Source organism: Choloepus didactylus, chromosome 10 (genome assembly GCF_015220235.1).
Source record: "Choloepus didactylus isolate mChoDid1 chromosome 10, mChoDid1.pri, whole genome shotgun sequence".
Taxonomy (NCBI): domain Eukaryota; kingdom Metazoa; phylum Chordata; class Mammalia; order Pilosa; family Megalonychidae; genus Choloepus; species Choloepus didactylus.
This window is the reverse complement of record NC_051316.1, coordinates 63,216,251-63,228,826: the sequence shown is the minus strand read 5'-3', so window position 1 is coordinate 63,228,826 and position 12,576 is coordinate 63,216,251. Positions and strand designations below refer to the sequence as shown.

The window sequence follows — 12,576 nt, the reverse complement described above, 5'->3', positions numbered from 1 at the left end:
GCCTCCTCCAGGCCTGACCTCCATTTGGCTTCACCCAAACTGGGAGGTAACTAGATGCCTGTATCAACTGGGAACCAATAGAGGCAGCATATTTTTGCCAAAAGCTACAAACTGTTTGTTTATGTTCTTAAGAATAAAATCTACTGTATTGCGTACATAGCTTGAGAATTGATGACAGGACATAGTGGTGAAAATGATCTGCCCTCAGCCCCAAAAGACAGGGGCTGGAGACAGAATTATGCCCCATAGTTCTGAAGACTGAAGGCTTTATTTTGCTGGATTTACCCTTCAGGATATTTGAAAATTTTCTCTAACAGGAATGACAGCAAAAGGAAATTCTCCATGAGTGATTTTTAAATAATATTTACTGACAATTCAATTAGGATCAGAGGAAGGGGAGTTCAGGGCTAAAGAAAAGTTTAAAAAAAAAAAAAAAAAGGATAACTGATGAACCTAAAAATAATACAATTAAGTTACAAAATGTATGAAACCACTGGACTATATAACATGCTTGAGGGCAGGGACCAAGTTTTACTTTACTTTTTTTCCTTACTTTTACTTTACTACCATCTCCCAGTATCTAACAGGATGCCTTGACCACAAATGGGTGTTTTACAAATTTCAGTTCAACTGAAATTATTTGAGCTATATCCAATATTCAGTCATTCCAGAGCTGAGCAACTGACAGCCCAAATGGAATCATTGGGATAGTCTTTGGTTTTGAGGAATGCTAGCTATTATGATTGATGACAATGGAATTTCAGTCACTGAAAATAAAAGTTAAAAAGGAATCAGGAAATCTATCATAGTGGCTTCCACACCATATTTATAACCAGGGGGCAGAGTGGTAGCTCTGGAAGGCCCATTGTGTTGGATGGCAGAGGATTAATAAGAAATTAAAATAGCAGGCATTTTTTTTTCCCCCTAAAAAGTTCCTTTAAAAGAAATGGTGATGATCATTAAGTATGGATCAAATGTTCCATGGACCATTAGTACAAGGAAAATTTATCTCTTTTGATAAAATGATGTTACATTTTAAAATCGTTTTATTACTATAGATAAATGGACTTACTTGTGACTTTATCTCATAGAAATCATGTACAACTATTAAGAACACAGTACCTGGAAAAAACATTCCAACAAGTTTCTCCTTAGAAAGAAAGTTTAATCAGTATTGAAAAGGGGGTGAGTGACATGTTCCAGGGATTTGTGTTACTTTTTAAAAGCAAGACATGGTTATTAAATAAAAGGTGGGGGGGGGGATGTAAGCAAGTACTGAATCAATTCCCAGTGGAAATATTGTTAGAATAGTGAGGTGGGTACATTGGACTCAACTCTGGCATTTCATTTTCGAGGACTTGTTTCTTCCTCATACCCTCAGCTGGTTTACAACATTTTAAAATGGCAGTCATTTCAAAAATTTTCTTTTGCTCCCAGAAGGCCCATCTTTATTTCCATCTCTATTTAACCCGGTCATCGGTCATCGATTACTGTTGAATATGGGGAGCCGATGTGGATTCAGTAAGGGAAAGGAAAGGAAGGGACCAATCGGCTTCATTCCCAAAGATGATCAAACCTGGTTCTTAGAACCTTTCTCAAGTCTGGCTCTTTGTTAAAGAAAGGAAAAAATCAATAAGGTAGCTGGGGGGGAGACATTTCCCTATCCTCAAAGAAGACAGAGGAGCTGTCAGTCTATTATTTTGGATTCTATTGAGAAATTTGTAAACAATTGAAAGAGTTTATCTGATGACTCTGACCAGTTGTGAATTTAGCACTGATTATTTGATTATTATTACGAAAGGAGGGGATTAATTTGGGAATTGTGAAGTTTCTATGTGTCTAAACGGTGAAAGTCTACACTCCCAATCCACATGTAAGAGGCAGAGAGTCCTCTGCTCAACAGTTTACATTTCTGAAGTTCTTCCTTTCCTTCCTTCCAATTTTGACATACTTCTTTGATCTCTTAGATATGCAACTATGTGTGTGTCAATAGACTTCCTAAAGGCCTGGGCTTTTGCTAAATGTCTTTCATTTTTATCTGATATGCTTCTTCATAAAAAAAAAAAGTTCTTGTCATTTCCATCCCAGCATAAGATTAGTTGATTCTGTTCTTTCTTCTAATAACAGTGATGGGAAACCAGAGCAAAGAATGTGTTGTTTTGGCCAATGCAGCTTTTTAAATCTCAGACAATAGCTACACTGTCAGCCAATCCCCCTTTGGGCCCCAAGTTTTCACTGGGGCCTTCTAAAAACACCTAAAACCAAAGTGATCGCAGGACGCCATTAGCACTACATAATTCAAACAAACAGTAAATGTGTTTACTCTGCCTGGCCACCACCTGTCGCCCCCTCCCAGAAGGCAGGTGTCTCTATATAGGATTCGTTTGTTCACCGTCCTGCAGAGAGGGAGCCTCTCCTTGTGCATCTGTGAATCTGAAAAGAAGCTGCTGGGCCCCAACAGCATGCATCTCCTACTAGTTCAGCTGTTGCTGCTCTTGCCCCTGGGGAAAGCAAGACAGCACCCAGAGGGCAGCCAGAATCCAAGCTCTCTTTCCCTTGTGCTGGTAGAAAGGAATCGCAGAGAGCTCCCCACCGACAACCACGAGGAGGCTGAGGAGAAACCAGATCTGTTTGTCTCTGTGCCGCGCCTGATAGGTGCTAGCCCTGCAGCGGAAGAACAGAGGCAGAGAGAGGAGATGCTGTCCAGCTTTGGCAGTTTCTGGGAGAAGCCTGAGAGGGAGCTGCACCCACCTGGGGATTTGGTTAGTGAGCACTTCCGCCCTAGGACTCAGCCCCTCACTCAGTCAATGGATGGGATGGAAATGGAGAAATCTCTTCAGGAAGAAGCTAAGAAATTCTGGCACCACTTCATGTTCAGAAAGAGCCCAGTGTCTCAGGGCATCATCTTGCCCATCAAGAGTCATGACGTGCATCACGAGACCTGTAGGACAGTGCCCTTCAGCCAGGTATGTGTTGTAGGGGAAGAAGAGATTAAGTGTTTGCAGGAGGAGGGTGGACAGGTAGTAGGGGTGGGGAGTGGGAAAGAGGCTTCCAGGAGCCAGAGAATGGCTTCCTCATAAATTTGGTCCTAGGGCATTCATCATAGCAGTTGACAAACATGATCACACCACTGTTTCTTGATATTCTGGATATGGTGTATACATGGTACGATAGTATGGTCAATATCAGTAATAATATGTATTTATGGTGCAAAACTTTGTTTTATGGGGTTTTATTTATTTATTTTCATTTTGGGGGATGGTCTATGTAGAAAGAGAAGTGATACTGTATCTACAGTTAAGAAAATGGGGAATTTACAGCAATTATCGGAACTTCTCTATAGCTCCATCTCTGCTCCCTACTAAGATGTAGACGAGCTGGTCAACTGTATCTGTAGATAGGGTAGAATACATTGAAACCCTTCCCAAACACCCTCACACACATTTATGTTGGTCCTAATCCCTGGATTTCCCAGCTAATTACATCATAGGTTCATACAGTATGTTGAGGTTCTTAGGCAAAAGTTGCCATATCATTTCTAGTGTTACCATAACTAAAAATATTGAATTTCAACTTTTCTCATAAGCTTAAAAAAAAATCTTTTTGTGGAATTAACATCTCCTCCCCTTAGAAGTGCCTATCTCCTAGTTCACATAGGCTGATGCGTGGTTATCATGATGAATTCCACACTGCTAAGACAAAGTGGCATGTTCCTAAATAATTCCTCCAGTTCTGGCACTGTGTAAATTCCAAATGTTAAATTAAAATTGAGAAATTTCATCAAAGCCTTAAACATGAGGAGACCAAACCAAAAGCAACACAGGGCAGAGTAAAATTTTACAGTCCAGTAATAGTACCCAATTAAGCAGGCAGTATTTGAGGTAATTGTACCAGGCATTAAGTATTCTTCCCGAAAAGGCAAGATTATGCAGCAGCAATAAGTCAATTGTGGAATAATAATGACTGCTTTGTTGGACCATATTGTAATTAGAAAATTGTGCCTAAGAATCAGGTAATCAAATTTCCTTTGAAATTCTTATTTTGAACCCTATTTCTAATTATTAGAACCCTATTTCTTATTATTTTGAACCCTATTTCTAATAAAATTAAGGCATTTGAGTCTCTGAAGAACCCATAAAGCTCAGGTGTCTGGGGTTCTGGGAGAGGCAAACGTGATGTAATACATGATGATTGGTAGCCATATGTGTTGCAACTTGGCCCCATCCACCTTCATAGAGCTGACTATTCTATAGGCCCTGCAAAATAGGATAGAATTAAAATCAGTATGTTCTGATTATTCTGTGATAAACTTAACATATATTAACATACATTAAGAACTATTATATACTATGCACAACGCACCGTGAGAGTAGAAAGGCAATCCACGTTACAAATACAAGAAGATACCATTAGAATTTTTCCAATGGGTAACACCCCATTAGATAAATTTTCTTAAAGTTTGCAATTTAAAAGGTAGAGTAAAAGATTTTCATATTAACATAGGCATTTCCTAAAGACTAAAATGTGTTAATTTACTCAAAAGAAAGTGTCTCTATGCCCTTATGGATATCATCATTAAAAATTGGAAAGCTTTTGAAATTTCAGTCTCAGTTAGACTCGACTTACTGTTTATAGCTTCTGCATTGTGCCTACAGAATACTACAGAAATATTAAAAATACTTTAATGGAAATGTGTTTGCCTCTTAGACCATCACCCACGAAGACTGTGAGAAAGTAGTGATCGAGAACAATCTTTGCTTTGGGAAATGTGGGTCTGTTCATTTTCCTGTGGCTGCACAGCACCCCCAGACCTTCTGCTCCCACTGCTCGCCTGCCAAGTTCAGCACGATGCACGTGAGGCTGAACTGCCCTGGCCGTGTTCCCGTGGTCAAGGCGTTGATGCTTGTGGAGGAGTGTCAGTGCAAGGTAAATACGGAGCACAGGAATAGACACCTCCTACAGTCTGGTTCCCAGGCAGAACTTCATGCCCAAGATTCCTTTATCCCAGGATTTTCAACTTAAAGAGCTCTCCCACTATTACCTTTGAAGAGCAAAAATCACAGCAATGAAAGTGGCTGATTATTCAGTCTGGAAATGTAAAGTTGGTACATAATATCTTAAGGGCAAGATGGCTTAAAAAGTAATCATAAGATAGCACAATTTAGAGGAAATGGTATTGATCTAGTTACCAGTACATTGTGAAGAAAGATCTAGTGTTGGCTCCGCCACTGCTGACTGAAAGATGTTGACAAGGAGCAGTTTTCTCCACCTCAAAGTTTTTCATCTATAAATGAGGAAATTGAACTAAATATCACTGAAGTCCTTTCCACTACTAATCTTCCATGATCTGTTGTCTGCAAGGTTTGGTAAATGCTCTCCATCTAAAGAAGTAAACGAAATAAATTAGAACAAAAAAAGGGAGGGGCTTCTTTATTGCTTGTAAATTACCAGCCAAGAAAAAAAAAAATAGCTGGGCTGTTTTTAGGAAGGTTTCCTCATCTCATACTTGTAGCTATCTTTGCATTTCAGGCAGTTTTATTTGATTTTTTAATCCATAGATGCAAGGAGTAACTCGCTGGGTTGTCGCCTTAGTTTTGTTACTCTCCATGCAAAGTTTTTAACGCCAGGTCTATAGCTTTGAAGACAGAACATTGAAGTTACTTTGAGTGGTTTGCCTAGGAAAGAGGAGCACTCCTCAGGAATCAAACACATGCCTGTATTACAGGGAAGGAGAGACATAGCACTAGGTGTAAAGGTCAATCCAGAGATGCTAATAAAAGCTACCAGAGCATTTCAGTAGATGTCAAATTAAATAAACGGCAAATGATTTAATATTGAAACAAGTTACAGGTGAAATCCTTTATCCACGTGTATTTTGGATTAGGAGTAAATAAGGTTTCTGTGTTTGGATAGCTACGTATAAAAAATTTGTATTACAAAGCTTATTCAAATGCCACAATTGCAAGTTCTGAGAATATTCCTAATATTTTAATGTATTAAATTTTAGAGTATGAAGCATTCTGGAAGAGTTCATAGTAATCAAATATCTAACATTTCACCCTTATATTTTTTGTCTGTCTCAAAATTTTAAGGCAATATCTGGAGACTATCTAGCTAGAAGCATTTCTGAAATGGCTCCATAGGTTTATGATACTGGCCCAAGTGTTTCTTTTGACTCTGAAAGCAACTTTCTGTCAAGGTCCTTCAATCACTATCTTTTGGCTGTTGCATTACTCCTGCCTATATTTATTTGTATGCACATATTGTGTGGAACTGGCTTTCCCCAGCCAGATTTCATTCTCTGTAATAATTCTTTAAAAATTCATTTTTAAAAATAATTTTAATTATTTGGATTCCTTTACTCAGAGTACACTTACACACAAAATGTTTTCCAGAATAATGACTATTTTTTTTTAAAAGAAATCAGGTTATATTTTAATTATATTCCTCTTTAGTCATACCATCTAACATGGCATTCCAAAGAAGTGAACGCATTTATATTTAGTGTATATTCCACAGCACATCAATATAATATAATATGTGCTATACAGACACACATGTGGCATTTACATCAGAATATATTATACCCTTTGGTAGTCAAAGGCAAACTAATTGGCCAAGATGTGGTCATAGTATAAAACTGTTAAGCATTAATGATATCCCAGCTGGTCAATATATTTTGGTGCCAAAAGCTATTGAGCAGCTGTTTGGTTTGCAATTGCCTAACCCTGATTATGTAAACCTATCTGTGCCAAATGGACTATCCTTCTCCTCCTGACACACTTGCAAATCTCTCTTTTCTATCCTTGCAAATAGACTCTCATGCCCAAGCCCCAAACAATTATCTGCTTTTCTTTAAACTCTGGTCTGCCCTTCCCTCACATGTGAATTCAAGTTGAGATAGCTAATAGTGTTATCAGGGTTCACATTCATAGAATACTAGCATGAACCTCATGAAATTGCTCATATTCAACCATTTTTACTTACAAAAAGGGCAATTTGAAATGGTACAATATAAAATGCTGGAGCATGAGGAAGCCCAAAAATTGAACACTTTTAAGAGCAAGATAAAATCCTCGAAAAGTTTAAGCAACTTGTCTAAGACTGTTTGGAGCATCCTTTCTATTTTTACTTAAACATTTTCTCATTCACATTGTCCACAATTTAGATTTAGCTCTTTGAGTTCTCCTGCCCATAAACCTCCGGGCTCATTTATTTTTTTTTCCTCGTCTGGTTCTCTCATATTTGAAAGATACTGATGTTCTCTCTGAAAGAAATCTCCAGGGCAGGTTCTTGACCAAGCGTCAGCCTCACTTGACCAGTTGCCATGACAAGGTGACTCTCTTGGTCTCAAATGTCTTCCCTTGCGAAAATGAGGCTGAGAATAATTTCCTCAAAATTGTTGTGATGATCCAGTAGGTAAAAGCACTTCAGAGAGCTTCAGATCCTATAAAACTCCAAGGGGTTAATTCACTTTTCTTCATTCAGGCTTTCTTTTTTGTTTCTTAAAATCTACTTTGAGAAACTTAAAAGACATAGAAAAGTGCAAAAATATATATATAATAAGCAGTTGAATTTCCACCACTGAAGTTAATAGTTAACATTTTGCCATCTTTTGATGCTGCTCTATTTTTTTTAAAAGATGAACAATTTCAGATATAAGTCCACTTTAAGCATTGTGCTGAGTCCTATCCTGCCCCTGCCCCCAGAAAAACCACTGTCATGGAGATTTCTACTTATAGATCCTTTTTTCTTTTATACTTCTGCATACATACACAGTACCATATTTGAGTATGTGCTCCTTTATTCAACTGATATTTATTTGCCTACCAGCTATTTGCAAGATACAGTTCTAGGTTCTATGCATATAGCAAATGAAGCAGTCAGACAAGATCCTTGCTCCTACAGAGCTTCATTCTCAGGGCGGGGAGGGGGGTGCAATTAAAAAAATCAATCAAATGAAAAAGAAAAACTATCAAATGGCTCTAAGTGGTATTCAGAGAATTAAAATAGGGACATGTGCTAGAGTTTGACTACTTTAGATTGGGTGATCTCTGAGAGGTCTCTGAGCATATTAAATCCTGCGCATTACATACTGTAATTATGCATTGCCCATTACATATGTCATTAGAGCTGTTAATTACACACATGATATTTTATATGAGTTATTCTACATGTTTTTTTTTTTTTAATCCACACAGGATTCTGGCTTGTTTTCATAACAGTTTTTAGAGGCTTTTTCTATATATTTCATCTCTATTCCAGAAACTTGGCATTGACTATTCCCTGCAGAGAGTAGTTAAGCTTGCTTTGATAATTTATTTTCTCAATGTACACATTTTCTTTAACCTGTCCATTTAATTTTTGATTAAGAATGTCATTCATTCTCTGAATTGTTATGGAGAACAATTGTGCAGAGAACTGTGGGGGAATCAAGGATAAATAAGACAAATTTTCCCATGACCCAGGAGCTTACTACGTAATGCCAGAGCTAGTATGTGCAAATCATAAAGCAATAATAATAATAAGAGCTACCACTTATTTGGTACCTACATGTGTTCAGATGCTTTACAGACCTTTCCTTCTTGAAGTAGACATTCTACACCCATTTTAGAAATGGAATTGATTCTTTCATTCCACAAATATTCATGACAGCCTGTGATGAGTCTGGTCCCTGTGCTTGGTACAAAGAATATGAATAAATGAACATATTATCTGAATATATTCACTGACCTGAAGGACCCTACAGTCTAGGAACAAGTAGCTAAATGTTTTTACTTCCCATTTACTCTCCTATACAGCCAAGAATGATGATCCCTCCACCATGCCCCTATCCCTAAGCTCAAAAGTCACTTTTCCAGTGAAACATTCCTAAATCCCTAGACAAGGTTGGTGTCACCTCTTACATGATTTGATGGTACTGTGTACCTTCACTTCATAGTACTCATCCCAGTTTATAATTACATCTTCATTTGTGTTAGTAATCAAATTGTAAGTTCCATGAGGATAGGGATCATATTGGAGTCTCCTTCACCATTGTAATCAATGCCTAGCAAAGTTCCTGGCACATAGTAGATATTCAAAGGATATTTTTCGTCTGCATGAAAGAAGCCATATCAATATATCAATACCATATATTGAGGGTACATAACTTGTCAGATACTGTCAACCATTTTACATATATTATTTCTTTTGATCTTTATGAAACCCTATGAGGTATGGAGCACTGTACCATTTTGTAAATGAGGATGCAGAGGCTCATAAAAATTAAATAACTTCCCCAAAGTTTCACTGCTATGGAGCAACAGAAGCTGAAATCTCCAAAGGCCGAGCTCTTTCCTACTATGCCACATTGCTTCAAGACAGCAAAGATAGAAATGCATATGTGTGTGTGTGTGTGTGTGTGTGTGTGTGTGTATAATCCCTCCCTTCTCTGATTCCCTGAGCCCATTATCCATGCCTATATTAAGGCACTTGTATCAGTGAGGGTATTTTCAACTCATGTACCAGAAAATACAAGTCCGAATGGATTTAATGATAAATAAATGTATTTCACATACCAAGAAGACTGGAGGGCCCTTAGCCCCCTCGCTGGTTAGGTCAGCAGCTCCACCATTCCTTCAAGGACTCAGGTTCCTTTCTCTGCTCTGTCCCATCAGTGTCTTCTCCACAAGCTAAAACTCCCCTCGGTCACAACACGGCTGCTGCAAGTTCCAGACCTCAGGTTTCACTGTTCACATGCCAATGTCCGGAGTGGAACAAAAGGGATTCTCTCCTACTTTCATCCCTTTTAAAGAGCTGAATACAATGAGTTTTGTCAAATACAGGTGAACAATGGAACAAAATCTTTGTTCTGACAGTGAGGAATAAAGGGAAAAGACTGTTGGGTAGCAACAATGTCTGCCACAGCCACTGACACTTTTTAACTTATGTTATTATTTGTCTTATCTATCTTTCTTGATTATAAACTCCTTAATGGCAAGTTCTGTGTATTATATATCTTGGTTACCCCACTGTTTCTAATGTAATGTTTTATGAGGGATAAACACTCGAAACATGTGAGTTTTTTTTTTTTTATTAAATTTTCTTTTAATTAAATGAATGAATTTTGGGAGCTGGTCTTGGAAGGGTAGGTAGCGTATAAAGAGTGGGAACTCTGAATGGCAGCCAGTGAGTATTAAGAACATATCTGATAGTCAATGGAGAAGTTCTTGAAGGTTTTTGAGCAGATTCAGATAGTATTGCTCTGCAACAGTAGCTTCAGAGGGGTCCCTTAACTCCCTGAACTGTGTGCAAATGCTGTTGGTATGAGCAAACTCAGGGGAGAAAGTCTAGAATTCTCACAAGCATCTCAAGGGTTTCTATGAACCCCAAATTTTAATGGCGGATATGATAAATTGAGGTGGAGAGAAAGTAAGAAGCTTAGAAGAGCCAGAGATCTGGAAGAAACCTTGGAAATCATGTGGCACAAACCTCTTCAGACTAGAATTAAGGAAAGTCAGGTTTCCATTTTAGGAACAGAAAGTGAATTTTAAATGCATATCACGGGTACTCTTCTCCTTGTTTAATCTAATGTTCACATCCAGGAGCTCACAGTGGTGAAACGGGTGAGTAATAACACCTGCTGCAAAGGAATAGACTTCCTGTAATACTAGTTTTCCACAGCCAGGCCTCACCTGTCCACCCACATTCCTGGGAGAGAACACAGATTCCCATTTTATTGCCTTCCTCTCTCTTAAATGTTTTTTCCTACTTCCTTCCTCCAAATAAACAATCACATCGCCAATGACCCACCTGTGGGTGGGGACTTGGGTTAATGTTTTCACAGAAATAGTATCATTTCCTCTTGTCTACCAGCTAAGAGAAACACATCTCTTTTATGACCAATACCCAAAAAACAAGAATTTCCAGTAAGCATTTTTTTTAGTCACAATCACATTGCTAAAAGGAAATCCATGTCCTCCCCAAACCCCAGGCAAGAAACAGGTGAAAGCTTAAATGTATAGCCAGATCCCTCTTCATATTCAAGCTCAAGTAAGACACTGAAAGGAGGCCTGGATCCATGACATGTATTAATGTCTTTCAATATAAATGGCAATACTGTCCTGTAGCTTTCCAGGACCCTCAGAAATTCTGTTCTAATGGATGGAGGTGGGGGTTGGCGGTGGTAGGCATTTGTCTATTTTTAAAGCTCCATAGATGATTTTGCTGCAAGGCCAGTTAATGTGGAGCTAGGGAGTCACTGAAGAATTCTGATCACAGGAATTCTGAACACTTGCTCAGATTTCTTCTAGAAAGAGAATTTTGTACTGTTCTCCTGACCCTTCTTGATCCTTCAAGTTTCAATTCTAAGCAATTAATGGGCAACATTACTCCTACCCAGATAACTCAATTGCATTTTTCACCCAGAGGAAATAGGTGTTGTTAATTGTGTTGATTTTTTTTTCCTCCCCAAAATAAGTTGCTCTTTTTATCACATACTTATAGCACTTATTCCTCCATCAGCATTTAGCACTATAATTAATATTAGTGTGCCTAAAGCTTATTTCAGGTGCTCAGTAGCAGCACCTCTTTCTGGGTTTCACACCCCAACAGTCTGATTCAGTGGGCTTGGGTTATACTCAGGAACCTGAATTTTTCCAATTTAACATTTCAGACACAGAAAAAAAGCTGAAAAAGTAGTACAATGAATATCTCCACACCCTAGACCTTAATCCAACCATTACTGACAATTTGCCATATTTGCTTTATCTCTCAATATGTATGAGCATGGGTATGTGTATTCACCACACAATTTTATGTTGCTGAGCCACTGAAAGCAAATTACAGATATCATGACACTGCAGCCTTAAAACTTCAGCATGCTTCTAAGAATAAGGATATTCTCTTACATGATAAGGATAATGATACCATATCACCCCTAAGAAAATTAGCAATATTTTCTAAATATCATCTGATCATTTGCATTTTAACAGATGCCCTCTGGACCTACTTTTCTGTCCCAAATATAGTGGTGGAAGTTTCAGACATTCTGCCCAGTGGATAGAGGGGATCTTTGGGGAGCAAGTAGGATTTATGGGACAACTCAAGTCTTAAGGTAGCTCTGGGTAGATTTTTTTTTTTTTTTTTTTTTAATCATCATTTTATTGAGATATATTCACATACCACGCAGTCATACAAAACAAATTGTACTTTCGATTGTTTACAGTACCATTACATAGTTGTACATTCATCACCTAAATCAATCCCTGACACCTTCATTAGCACACACACAAAAATAACAAGAATAATAATTAGAGTGAAAAAGAGCAATTGAAGTAAAAAAGAACACTGGGTACCTTTGTCTGTTTGTTTGCTTCCCCTACTTTTCTACACATCCATCCATAAACTAGACAAAGTGGAGTTTGGTCCTTATGGCATTCCCAATCCCACTGTCACCCCTCATAAGCTACATTTTTATACAACTGTCTTCGAGATTCATGGGTTCTGGGTTGTAGTTTAATAGTTTCAGGTATCCACCACCAGCTACCCCAATTCTTTAGAACCTAAAAAAGGTTGTCTAAAGTGTGCGTAAGA

At 38.1% G+C, this 12,576-nt stretch overlaps 1 protein-coding gene across 1 annotated transcript; it reads left to right on the top strand.

Annotated features, from left to right (window-relative positions):
- Positions 1 to 2,462: 2,462 nt before the first annotated feature.
- On the top strand, positions 2,463 to 5,022 carry CER1 (cerberus 1, DAN family BMP antagonist). Its single transcript, XM_037798610.1, has 2 exons — positions 2,463 to 2,966; positions 4,708 to 5,022. Exons 1-2 carry the CDS (start codon positions 2,463 to 2,465, stop codon positions 5,020 to 5,022), a joined length of 819 nt encoding a protein of 272 aa, XP_037654538.1.
- Positions 5,023 to 12,576: the final 7,554 nt, after the last annotated feature.